Here is a 13749-nt window from a genome sequence, read left to right as displayed (position 1 = left end):
TTGAACTAATAATATAAATAACAGCCTCGTAGGAAATTAGCTATTGTAGATACAGTAGAGGGTCTTTTTTGTTTGATTTTATTTTTCTCTCTTGCCTGAGACAATCCTCCTGTTTCCACCACCCCGGTGCTGATGTCAGATGTGCACTACACATCGAGTTTACAGTAAGCTTTGACAATGCTCTCCTCAGAAACCACCTCCTCCTTAGAGCATTCAGAGCATCGTTACCAGCGTACGAGTTACACAAGCATGTGCAGGAACTGATGATCCTGTTAGGCAGTTAAAGGCAGCAGCATCTTGGGGTCCATAACATAAGCAAGGCTGCTTAGTAAATCTGAGGTTAAGAAGAGATTAGAGTTTGTAACTCAGCAGCCCTAGGTGGGTCGGCTCCACTCCTCTGCTCCTGCGGTTCTCATAGACCTGCCACAGCAGTTCTGGTAGCGCTGTGTGGTGCTGTGGAGGTGTTCCATGGCTGCTGCTTTAGTAGGTGTGTTCTTCTGGGTAGTAATCTTAAGTGTAAGAAGGTCAGTTCAAATTTAGGGTTTCTTATAGTTGTAGTCCATTAAGATTGACTTACTTCAGAAAACTTATAGTTTTTTTATGTTAAGATTTTAGTACCTAGAAAGAACTATTTTCTAATCACACACTATTACCTCTTATATAAAACAAGTTGTATTTTAATTTTTGTGTTTTAAGGAGTGGATATTTATACAGTTGTGAAATATCTAGAACAGCTAATTTCACTGGGAAGATAAATTTTCTAAGCAATGAGCTATAATCCAATAGGGTTAGTTTTGTAGTAAAAATAAGCAAGAGTGGCAGTTGCTTTAAGCACAGTCACACTCAGAGCCAGTGAATAAAAGCGTTATGCTTTTGTCTTATGAAAAAGGCCCATATAAGTTTCAAAATATATGGAGTTTTAAAATCAGTATAACATTTAAAAAGTTATAGACGTTGTCTTAGTAAATGCACTCATTTTTCAGTTTTTTTGTTTGAGACAGTCTCACACTTGTGATCTTGCCTTTGCCTCATGAGCTCTGCAGGTGTGCCCCCAAGCCTGGCTAGGAAGGAGGCTCAGCTGTGGACTGTAATAACATAATTAGGCAAGGATGTGTGTAGAAATTGGAATGATTTCTGGAACTTGCTGTAATTATTTTGTTAGAAAAAATTTAAATATGTGGTTGTTCTTTTTCAAAGGCTAGGAACTTATCACAATACTGATATTTTACTTTTTGTTCGATTCATTTTAAAGTTTTCTCCTGTCATATAAAATAACCTTTCCTAATTTTCTCTTGTTAAAGAAACAAATGCCAGGAGAGCCGTAGACAGAGGATATGTTCAAGTGCTTTTAACAATTTATGTAGATTGGCACCGCCATGATAACCGGCACAGAAACATGCTTATTCGGAAAGGAATTTTACAGAGCTTAAAAAGTGTCACAAACATCAAATTGGGAAGGAAAGCATTTATTGATGCGAATGGGATGAAAATTCTGTACAACACTTCACAAGTAAGTCACTTTTATTCGCAATTCTGCTTATGCACTAATGATATTGTTTTGGCTCTTAGAAAAATGAACTATTATGTCAGGAAAGTGTACATATATTTTAAAATTTTGTAAAACCAATAATCCCAATTGTTTTTCACATGTGACCTCAGAGATGATTGGAGAGCATGGCAAGTGCTCATGCCTGGAGCATGGGTCTCACACCGCAGCTGTATAAACCGTGCACACAGTGGGAGGGCTCCGTAGAGCTGTGCTGCAGGGGAGACTAGATGGGCTTAGCTTTGTGCACTCTCACCAGGTATCTGAGGATGCTCTAGCTTCAGGGCAGTTCTGCTGTGAGCGTGGGCCCTGACCATGGCCAGTTTTCAATACAGGGTACAGAGAGAGATGAGAGCTACAAGTAGCATGCCAGCCCTGCTAGCATCCTAGCTGCACACAGCCCTGACAGCACGTCGGTGACCCTGTAGGAGATGCCATCAGGGGGTGGAGGGCACGCAGCCCCGAGAGCAGGCCAGTGACCCTGTAGGAGACACCATCAGGGGGTGGAGGGCAGTTGCAGGGCAGCCATATTCTGCCCTTTGAAATGACAGGATACCTGTTTAAGTTGCACTCTCTTGGTTTTCCACACAATAAATAACCTTTCTGCATGATGGTGCTTAAGGTTTCTAAACACTTGGCATGTATAAATCTGAGTGTTTTCATTTTTCTGGAACAATCCTAGATGCCTGCTTTTATCACCTGGATGCATACAGTAATCATTATTTGATGTATGTTGATGAATCAGGTGGTTTTAACACTTTCGAGCCTTAATTTGACTGTTTAATTAAGTCAGTCATGTATTGAAGATTGTGTAGTATGTCAAAGTACCACTGAAAGGCCAGTTGTCACTGGCAATAGTATCAGATCACCTGTACTTGACAATTGGCCAACCAGCCAGGCTCCTAGCAGTGGAAGTGGTGTCTGCTCCCGCTGCTGCCTTACGGCTCTGAGAGGCACAATCAGTACACACGATGCTTTAGTTCTTACCAGTTCCCAGTGCCTCTGTATTCTGAGTGACTCTACTTGATGACTTTCATTGCCAAAGATAAGTACTGATTTTTGCCTAGTGAACATTTAAGGAAATATCCTACTGAGTCAGTCACGTGACTCCAGAGTACAGCTATGTCTTAAGAGTAACGCCATTCTATAACTACATTATGTTACAGTATTACTTTATGTGATATCTGTGCTAGGAGATCATTATTGTATTACATTTTGAGTATAGTGGTGTTGAGCTGTTCACTAACTCACATATTCTGGATTGAACAGGAATGCTTGGCTGTCAGGACCCTTGATCCTCTTGTCAACACTTCTAGTCTGATAATGAGGAAGTGTTTCCCAAAAAACCGCTTGCCACTACCAACCATTAAAAGCTCTTTCCACTTCGAGTTGCCGGTCATCCCTGTGACTGGACCTGTGGCTCAGCTCTACAGCTTACCCCCTGAAGGTAGGGCCTTGGCTGCTCGTGGGGCTCTTGACATGGGTGTGAATGTGAGCAGGATAAATCTGCATTTCTTTATAAGTAAGAAATGTAGTCTATTAAGAGAAGTACTGTGTTGCATGTATATGTCAGAGAGACTTGTGAAAACAGGAAATCAGTCAATAAATCAGTGTAAATTTTCAGAGTGTAAGATGGTGACTCAGGCCGGGCGGTGGTGGCGCACGCCTTTAATCCCAGCACTTGGGAGGCAGAGGCAGGTGGATCTCTGTGAGTTCGAGACCAGCCTGGCCTACAAGAGCTAGTTCCAGGACAGGCTCCAAAACCACAGAGAAACCCTGTCTCGAAAAACCAAAAAAAAAAAAAAAAGATGGTGACTCAGATACTTAGGTCCTTCATTATGTTCGTATGTGTAACTTATGATGATGATGATGAGGGTGATGATGAGCATGTGTGTTGTGTGCCACCTGCATTCACGCTTGTGCTAAGTGAACATGTGAAGGTCAGAGGACAGCGTCCAGAAGCTGGTTCTTTGCCCACACAGGCCCTAGGGGTCAACCATTGTTGAAGGAGCTGCGGGCTGCGTTCCTGCCGCACGGCTCCCAGCCACCTGGCTAGTTTATGCCCCGAAATAACAACACACAAACTGTATTCATTTAAATACTGCTTGGCCCATTTCTATTAATGTGTGTAGCACCACGAGGTGCGCTTACCGGGAAGATTCTAGCCTATATCCATCCTGGGTCAGAGCTTCATCATGTCTGCCCCGGAGAGCAGAGGCATGGCGTCTGACCTTACTTCCTTCTACCCAGCATCCTGTTCTGTTTACTCCACCCACCTATGTTCTAACCTATCAGGCCAAGCAGTTTCTTTATTAATTAACCAATGAAACAACAGATAGATAAAGACCCTTCTACATCAAACCATGACATCAGGCTACTGGCAGCCCCACTGAGTAACATTGCTGGCCTGATTGCTACTCCCATAAGCTAAAAACCTAATTATCACAATTAACAAAAATTGAACAAATAACTTACTTGGAAAAAAAGTGAAATGACTTGAGGTAGGCTGTTTTTCACTTTTAGTGTAACACTGTAGGTATGTAATATGGGAGAATTTTAACTCCAATGTGGTTTTTACTGGTGGTGGTTTTTGGTGGTATCTACTGAAATGGAAAAGAAGTAGTAGTTAAGAATTGCATGGTAAAAAGGACCAAGGGAAAAAATGCCTAGACCCAAGGCCAAAGGAAAACACTCTGACCCTGAGTTGACCCCAGGACCAGGACTTGAAATCCCACCAAACCTTGAACTTGTCCCCTTGTCAGGTTGCAGAATCCCACCAATTCCTGAAGTCCTTGAGCTGGAAATGCCACCAATCTCTGAGTTTGCCTCAGAATCCTACCACAAAAATCCACCCCCACCCCAAGAAGCCCTATATAAGGCCTATACCTTGTTCAGTTTGCTGCTGTTTCTCACTCGAGGCAGTCACCCTGCTGGATTCCTCCTTCTCAATAAATCTCTTTAGTGAGGTTTGTTGTGCAGTGTGATGTTTTTGCCAGAGTGGAGCCCAGCTGTAAAGAACCTGCAACACTTTTGCTGGGGAAGCTTTCCCCTAGTGGAGCGGAGCTGTTAGAAACTTTTCCCTGGAGCAGGGCTGTAAGCTGCTACACTTAAGGTAACTTTGTGGTCTTCCTTGGCTCCCTACTGCCAGGTTCCCTTTTCATCCCAGATGCAATGCTTACATGGATATTCATAGAATTTTTTCTTACTATGTTATTGAAAAAGTTATTTTTATAAGGTTTATTATTATTCAATAATAAGATCTAATTATCTAAATAGAGATTTAATTGACATAAAATATCAAAATACCTCATTTAGAAAAATACCTTTCAAAAATCAGGCTGGTGAGCTAGCTTGTAGGTAATGGCATGTTGTGCCAAGCCTGGTGAATCGAGTTCAATCCTCAGGACCCACATGGTAAAAGGAGATGGTGGACTCTGGCAAATTATTCCCTGACCTCTATAGGGGTGTGTGTGTACGTGTGTGTGTTTGATAAAAATTTAAAACTCACAAAGTTTAAAAGTCAGCAAGATTGAGTCTAGAGAGTTCTGAGTAAGACAGTTGAGTGAAATAGTTTTCTAATTTCTTCTTTCTGTTCCTTTGAAATTTCCCACAGACTTTGAAAGTGAGGACATTTGTAGCAGTTATGAAAGGCAGGCAGAGGAGTCTTTATAACAGCTATGCTGCAGTGGTAGAGACAGGCCCAGGATGAGCACAGTCCTCCTCCTCTGACGCGTGGCATCTCTGACTCCAGTAATGCCACTAGCGTTTAATTTGGAGGGACAATCAAAGAGTTTTGGACTCTGTCTTTCCTCTGTCTAAATACAGGATTGTGGAGGTGTGAGCTGTAGGAGTTAGATGCTGGTCCTGCAGCAGAGAGTAACTACAGGGAGGAAATGGAATATGTCCTGATGTTTAGTCAGAGTTCAGATTATGGGATAGCAGAAGTTTATCTGCAATGTAGTGAGTTCACCAGGCATGGAGAACATGAGAAAGGTGATACCCTCCTATGGGCTCCTTTCCGATGTGTGTCTCAGACTTGACGAATCACTAAACTAGAAATGCATTTATTTGTTAGCTCACAAGCCTTCAAAGTGGAATGGGAAGAGTCTGATGGAGAGTCTTGGGCCAAGGAGGATGTTCTCATTTTGTTTTCCATTACTTTCTAGTGTGTCAGAATTACTTTTTTTAGCCTCCCTAGCTAAAATGTGACCTCCTCTGGGACAGGTCTGGACTGTTTCTTGTCTATAATAATCAACAGATTTGATACTCTGGACGCTGAGATGGCATTCTCATTTTCTCACTTTATTGACTACTGTTTGACTTAGTATGGACACCACAGAATTAGAGCTCCATCTCACAAGACACTCTCCACTTCAGACAGCTGCTACGTGCCCAGGCTTCCTCTGTTTTGGAGTGACTGTAAAGATGTTAGGGCATTACCACACCGCTGGCAGTATTGGTAAGCTGCTAGGACAGCTCACATCAGTCAGGAACAGTCTGTACGTTATTTGTTATAAAGGACATAACTCAGGTACATCAGCAGGAAGCGCAGCACAGGAGCCATGCTCTTGCAGATACATCCTCCTCCTAATGTCTTCTGTGTCCACAGCTCAGGAGCTCTCAGAGCCACATTCTTTAGAAAGTTTATGGAGGTCTCATAAAATAGGCATGGTCAATTAAACCATTGGATGTTGATGACTAATTCGTTTGTAGGTCCTCCTTCCTCCGTAGAGGCTGAGAAACAGATGTGACATTCCCAGCCTCCATCCTGAAGCTACCTAGGGTTCTACCAAGGGTCCTCTCATTAGAACAGAAGACATTCCTGCCACCCAGGAAATCCCAGGGGCTTGGGAACTGTCATGACCTCAGGACAAAATGGAATAGCTCGGTATCACAAGAGCACTGCTTTAGCTCCTGTTTTCCTCCTTAGCGCCCTTTGAATTGCATGGGTGGTTATGAGGGTACACCTTTGTTGAGTGGCTGGAGCTGGACTCAGGACTTGCCTTCTTGATTAGTAAGTACCAAAAAGGTAGTGAAGTACCATCTATGGAGACCTTTCTGAAGGATCAGTTCTCATTTGAGGTTTCTGAACCTTAATAGCTTCCATCACGAAGGTGGTGTGCTCTTAGATATGTGGGTATGGAGCTGTGCATCTTAAGCCCTTCCTGACATGATTACTGGAGTATACTGCAGCCAGTCGAGTGATGAGTTTAGATGTTGAGGATGCAGAGGACCCTGCAGAAGAGCAGCTGTACTAAATGCTACAAGCTGCCCACTCTGTAACACCTGACAGCGGCTACCTTGTCACCATGACATAATAACCACTTTTAGTACAAGGCTCACAATGCATGTCGTTACCATAAACGGAGCTTCTACATGAACAAATCCATTTCATGTTGATAGATTTCCTAATAACAATTCTTACATTTCTAAAATGGTAATTGCAGAAATGTACATTTTCATATGTAACCTCCTCAACAGAGGTGTTTATGCTGACCTCATTGGTCCAAAGGAACACACAGGTATTTTAGAGCCTGCCCCTGTGTCATTCTCAGTAAAAACTTTGGGAGCTTTTGTTTTTCTTGAATGAACCCACCACTGCTATGTAAAAGCAAGGGAGTTTCAGAGATGAATAACAAACCCTTGAGAGATCTGACTGTGACACATGAGCAAGCATGTCCTTTCCGATAGTAAATCTAAACAGGTTAAGTACTCCTTATTAAAGGCTGCCGTTTTGGGGCTTTGAATCCCAGCATTTGGGAGGGGCAGATAGGCAGATCTTTGCATTTGATGCCAGCCAGGTCTACACAGTGGTTTCTGGGCCAACGAGACCTGTATAATGAAACACTGTCTTAAATAAAAAGTCAACAACAACAACAACACCAAAATTTTATGAAAAGATCAGGACCTTACATCGAGTGAAAGGGCAGATACTGTCTGGAGATTAAAGCAGTAGGTTAGACAGCTTGAAAGGAAACTAGGAAATGTGTACATTTCTCCAAAGAGGTGCAGAAGCACTGTTTACACAGAGTATAGACCCAGGAGGAAGCGAGTGTAAGACAGGACAGCCATGCTGTTGTATCTGTGCTGGAACACAGGCGCTGCTCCATCCAGTCAAGTTCAACCTGCCCTCCATGAGTAGTCAATGGATGGGTAAATGTGCCCTTAAGTCCCTGGTTACGTAAATCAGAATGCTACTGGAGAGAACACTCTTAAGAATACATTTGAATATATAATTGAAATAGTATTTTAGGGACATGTAATTGACTAAAACTGACTGGAATAGTAAAAAGCCTAAAACGGAGTATGTAGTCAAGTTTGTTTGGTGATATCAACTGTTGATGATGTCATAGGTTAGTTCTCTCAACTTTCAAGGGATTTTCCTATGCTTTATTTTCCAGAGCATAGAAAAAAAAGAAAATTTTAGAAGCTAGCATGATGCTGAAAGCAAAACCTGGTAAGGATTACCGGAAACAATCCACAGCTAAATCTCACTAATCAAAACAAATGTGAAAATTCTAAAATAGAGCAAATTGAACTGGGCTGTGTTTATTTATGATTATTTTTAAGAAACGAAGTTCACTCTAATATTAAAATGGGTGACATATATTATTAATAGGTCAAAATAAGGGAACCAGTTGTTTCAGTAAGTATCATGAATAGATTCCAGATGAAGATTATTAAGGAAATTGAGTTATTTTGAACAGTATTACTAAATTTTATCTATCCCATGCCTCAGAAATAGTAATTAAATATTAAAAGATGTATCTCAAATCATTAGCTAAGTCAGTAGAGAAAGATAGAGAAAGAAAGGACTACCTATTGAGAGGGTAAGATGTATGAATTGTGGTAGGTATTGTTACAGTGTTACCTAGGGAACCATGACAAACAAAAAATTTAATAGCACCAGGTACACAAGAAAAATGAGTAAAATATAGTAGTTTTCCCGTGTCTGTATCTCATGTATATAGAATCAAACCTGTGTGTGCAGTACACACAGCATATAATATGCTACCTAACAATGTATTTGTATACACAAATATATCCATATCTGTAGATCTAATACACAATGCAAGAGGGGAAGAGGACCATGTTTATAGGCACAATGTTTATAGTTTCTAAGTCCTTTAGGAGCTGCTGGCTCATTCCCTTAGTGGAGGCATCCCAGGGATGCCCTGTATTTGCCTTACTAAGCTATCAGAGAGACATATAGAAATTGTTCCCTGCAGTGCTGTTGTTAATATAGACAAGAAAGCAGATGACAGTTTTGATTTCTAGCCACTGGTTTTGATTGTATGCTGAAGGTGTAGTTAGTCCTTACCAGTGCAACACCGTGAGAAAGCCTCAGATGCTCTGAAGCTGTGTGAGGTTTCACATTGGAGCATGTACCTAAAGGAAAATACTTGGAACATTTGGCCCCAAATTAAAGACATTTTTTTTTCTCCAGCTCTGAACTGTTGAAGTGGTATTTTTCCTGTTTGCGATAGGCTTTTGTTGATTTAGTGCATATTTTCCTGAAGAGCGTTTGCTCCTGTTCTTTTTCCGTATATCAGCTCTTTCCACTGCATCCATGAGAGACTGCTGTTAGGTCTCAGGGTAAATAGATCCAGGTTGTTGCATGTGCTGTGTTACCTTCTTTTTTAGTTTTTATTTTTATAAAACCTCTCTGCATCCCCCAAATTTAAGTCATTTGATACCAGTGTTAGTGAAGATAGACTGAGCTGCTGTTAGAGTCCCATGCCAGACCGGTGCCCACACTTCACAGAGTAGAAGATGGAGATGGACACCTTAGCTGAGCAGGCCTAGGGCAGGGAGCAAGGCTTTCACTCATTTGCTCGATTGGCGAGTGGTTTGTGCCTAGTAGATCTCAGTGGAGTAGGTCTCAGAGATCATTTGTAGCTTATTGTAAGAAAGTACGCAACAAGGGATGACTTTCTCCTCTCTTCCAGAGAATACGACTTATTTTGGGGGTGTATGTTTATCAATTTGCATCACATTACACTGGTCTGGAATTATCCTGAGGAGCTGATGTCACTGTTGAGTGAAGGCTGGAATTCCTCCGCTAAAATGCAAGGGTTCTGTTACTAACATTAGGCGAAGCAGGATGGTACTGCTGGGGGCAGTCAGTAATCTCTGTCTAGGCCACACTGGGTACAGATGCCAGGGAGCTTAGGAAAGTGGCTCTTAGTACTTCCCTTACTCTGTGAGCAGCCTGATGCTTTTCTCCTGTCTCCCCGCAGCTACGCTCCATGCATGCCCTTTTCATGGAACTCCCTGAGTGTTTCTTGAAGCCTTTTCTTTCATTCCCTAGTCTTGCATTGGCCTAGACACTTACCTGTCCATCGTGATTGGCCTTGCTTCACTCATGTTCTCCTCTCAAACCAGAAAATGCAAGTTGTATGAAGCCATTCTTTTTCTGGAAATCCCATCTGTATTCTGTAGGTTCAAGTCTCACTGCCTTAGCTGACGTGTAATCTTCATCTCATCTCATTCTTACTTAAATTTACCAAGCACACTCTACATGCCAGTCATATTTATTTTCCCGATTGCCTGTCATCTCACTTTCTTACTTCCTCTTATAAGGTCACTACCTTGCCCCTAGGTCTCCTTTAGGTGCTGCCCTGTGAAATGGCAGTGGTCATCTCTTGGCTCTATGAGGTTTGCAGCCACGTACTGTCTGCCTGGTTTTCCCATGGTATTCCTCCTTTAGGGTAGGAATTATATCTTTAAAAAATTCCTAGTTTGTAACACATGGTCATGGAAATAAGTGAGTCATTCAGGTTTATCATAATGCTTCATCTGGGCTACTGTAACATAGGGCATTATTATATTTGTAACTGAGAACATTAGCAGTGAAATGTTTAATTTGTAGTGTTTCCAACTTTTAGGGCTCGGAAACACATACTTTCCACATACTTTCTCAGGTTTCTAGAGCTGAGCTATCTTTATGGATGTTGTTAGTAAGGCATCTAAAAAGGAAACATCAACAACAAAAAACCAAATATATGTAATTGTCAAAGAATAAAAAAGAAGTTTGTGTTGAGTAGATGAACATAATAATTCAATTATAAAAAGAAATCACCTTGCTTTTTCTTGATGATTGGAATTCTGTGTGCGCTGTGCGCATCTGCCTTGTACACCCTGGCCTCTGACTGACTCGCAGTGTGTTTCCACCGCAGTGGATGACGTAGTAGATGAAAGTGATGACAATGATGATGCTGATTTAGAAGCTGAAAATGAAGTCGAAAATGAAGATGACCTAGATCAAAGTTTTAAGGTTGGTTCATTCTTACCATTAGTAAACTTTATTAATTGTGTATATCAGCTTTCAAATAGATTTTCTGGTGCATAGGTTTACAGATAAAATGTTTTATCCATGTCTTTCTCTTGTAGCTGAATCTATTGGTCTGAAAACAGCCCTAATGTAATGTTCATTGTTCCTGAGGAAAAGTTTTTAAGCTTTCTACTTAGTTTTAGGAACGTAAGGGCTCTGAGGAAAGCAACCTGAGAATGCTATGGTGGTTTATTCCAGAAGGCCTTTTCTTCTGTCAGCAATCTTTTGGGGTTGTAAAGACACTGGGAGTGTAGTCTGTGGTGGAGGTGCTTAGTATTGACATCATGATTCTTAGGAGGAGAGTGCTGAACTGAGGGACTATAAAGCTAATGCTGTGCTCCCCGAGCTGTGCAACTGAAGAGTCTGCACTCTCGGAGCTGTGCCGTGTCTGGCAGCTCAGAGACGTGTCTCTGCTTATTTGCTGCAAAAGGGCCATTGCAGCATCTTTAGAAAAGAGGTCCCTTTGATTGTCAGTGGCTTAGCCTGTTTACTGCCTGCTCAGAACTTTTGTCTGGTTCTGGTTTTGTTTTGTTTTGTTTTTTAAATCTTGGACAATTGGGGTTGGAAAGATGCTGGCTGAGCAGTTAAGAGAACTGGCAGCTTTTGCAGAGGATCAGATTCGATGCCCAGCATCCACTTGGCGGTTCATAAACATTTGTAACTCCAGCTCCATGGGACTTGACACTGCTTATGGCCTCTGCAAGCACCAGGCACACATGAAAAACATTCATATACATGACTTAAAATAACACTTTTAATACTTGAAATCTTGAAATACTACCTAAAATTGGGATACACTATATATTTCACCTTTCAGAGTATAGAATACTGGAAGCTGTATCTTATTAATAATATAGAACCAATTTTATTACCACCAGTGTGATCACAAAGAAAAATAGGTCAGACTTTGATGTTAAGACACAAATCTGGGGTAGCGGGGTATTTGGACCTGACATGAGAAATGGAGTTGGTAGGTTCCCAGCTGTGAAGACTTTAGTAATGAACATTGCAAAGTGTCTGGTAGCGTTTATTCTTCACATTCCACACTTGTGATTAACAATACCTGTGATGATTAAGAGTATAAAGATTAGTGAGGAGAATTGGAACAGTGACTGATTTGGCTGCTGGAAACTGTGTGCATGAGTGCACGTGTTAAAAAGTAGGTGTTTGAGCGTGGGCTAGATATGTCAGCTCTTTTGGTCCTTCGCCAGCCACCATAACTGCAGCTCAGCTGTTAGCATTCTACCAACTTGCCGTCTGTGTCCAGTTGATCATTTGCTCCTGTAATGCCCTTTGTGAGCTGTTTTACCCTCTCTGCTGCAGGATCTAGCCTCAGATACTGCATTTTATCGGCTCTTGCTTGGTCCATTCATTCATCTGAAACATTTCCACCGATTTCTTTGTTCTTGACATTGGTGTTTTTGAAGAACCGTTCCATTTTACTCTGACTTACCAGTGACAGTTATTGCTGTCTGCAGTTATACTGTCTACTTTGCCTTAACAAAACAGTGATAGTTATGAGAAAAAATAGTACTTATTGAGCACTTAACCATGTTCCAGTCCAAGCTCTTTATGCACTGTGACCATCAAACCCTCCCAGCAGTGTAGACAAGGCACCAGTGGCTGTGTATGCGCAGGGCCAGGCAGTGTGGTGGAGATCCACCTCCTCACCACTGCTGTGTGCTCTGTTGAAATGTCTTCTGCATGCCCATGGTGCATTGGCTGAGACTGCGAGCTGTAACTGCATGAGCCTCTTTTGCCTGCACGGCTGTCTGCCTTTGACTTTGTTGGCTGTTACCCTTGGGCGTCCTCAGTGCACAGTGTCTTAGAGAATGGCTGTGTTGTAGAGAACTGGGGCTGCTCTGTTGTGCTCTTCCAGCCTGCATTGCCCTCACTAGCATGTGGCTTTTTTCTTTTTTTCTGCAGAGATTTTAGTCTAGGCTCTCTTTAGGTTCTAAACAACTCAACTGCAGGTTCCCTTCCTGAGGCTAAAGTGGCCCTTCCTAACAGTGAGCCGTGTACCTCTGTGTAGTCCTGGTTGTTCTGGAACTCACTGTGTAGACCAGGCTGGCCTGAAACTCAGAGAGCCACTTGCTTCTGCCTCCCTAGTACTGGGATTAAAGGTATGTGCCACTACCATCTGGCAAAACCAATCTGTTATCAATAGTAATTACAAAATCTTATTTATTGATTATGTAAATAAAAGTGAATTCCCAAATATAGAATGTTTGGAAATGTCATATATTTTTCCTTAAGATTACTCATTAATGTTCATATATAGTTAGGTACTATATAGGAAGGATTTAAATATAGTAAAATAAATTTGCTTTAGGATTGAAATTAAGTAGTTTATTGCGACAGTATGATAAAGAGGGAAAATTAGTAACTGGTCTTTCTATGTCTCCTTACCCATATGTGGAAGTTATGAGTTTGTGTGCGGTCAGTTGTTAAGATTCTTTGAGGGCACTGAGGGTGCTAGGTGAGCTGACGCTTGCCCTCCTGCCATGAAGCACACTCGTCCGTCTGAGGACACGCCTGCAGCACTCTCTCCTTTCCTAGAGTTGGGCTTTGGGCACTCGCACCACTTCTTTATTTCCCGGCCTACAGGAAGCAGTGTGCACGGTGACGGTGGGGTGTGCAGAGGGTCTGCTGAGTGTGCTGGTCTTTCTCTACTCAAGAGTCACACTGGCTAGAATGTAAACTTCGGAACATCCGGAACTAATTCTTCATGCCAGGCTGTCTGATTACCTGCTCCTTATCATTTGGCGCTCCACTCCCATCCTCAGTCAGATGGTGGAGATGAAATGAGCCTATTTCAGGGGGTGTGCAGAGTGACTTAGAGGGTAGTGTAGTTCCTGCCAGCCAATGC

The 13749-nt window shown here is 42.0% G+C and overlaps 1 protein-coding gene across 7 annotated transcripts in view; it reads left to right on the top strand.

The window, feature by feature from the left end:
- The window catches only part of Agtpbp1 (ATP/GTP binding carboxypeptidase 1), a 126574-nt gene that overhangs the window by 58543 nt on the left and 54282 nt on the right, over positions 1-13749 (top strand). For all 7 annotated transcript variants that reach the window (XM_057787280.1, XM_057787285.1, XM_057787286.1 and 4 more), the window contains 3 exons: positions 1302-1510; positions 2816-2993; positions 10726-10823. In XM_057787280.1, the coding sequence (XP_057643263.1) occupies positions 1302-1510; positions 2816-2993; positions 10726-10823 (485 nt within the window). The remainder of the gene's footprint in view (positions 1-1301; positions 1511-2815; positions 2994-10725; positions 10824-13749) is intronic.

The sequence above is a fragment of the Chionomys nivalis genome, chromosome 13, assembly GCF_950005125.1.
Source record: "Chionomys nivalis chromosome 13, mChiNiv1.1, whole genome shotgun sequence".
NCBI classification, from domain to species: Eukaryota; Metazoa; Chordata; class Mammalia; order Rodentia; family Cricetidae; genus Chionomys; species Chionomys nivalis.
The sequence above is the reverse complement of the archived record's forward strand: the minus strand, read 5'-3'. Positions and strand labels throughout refer to the sequence as shown.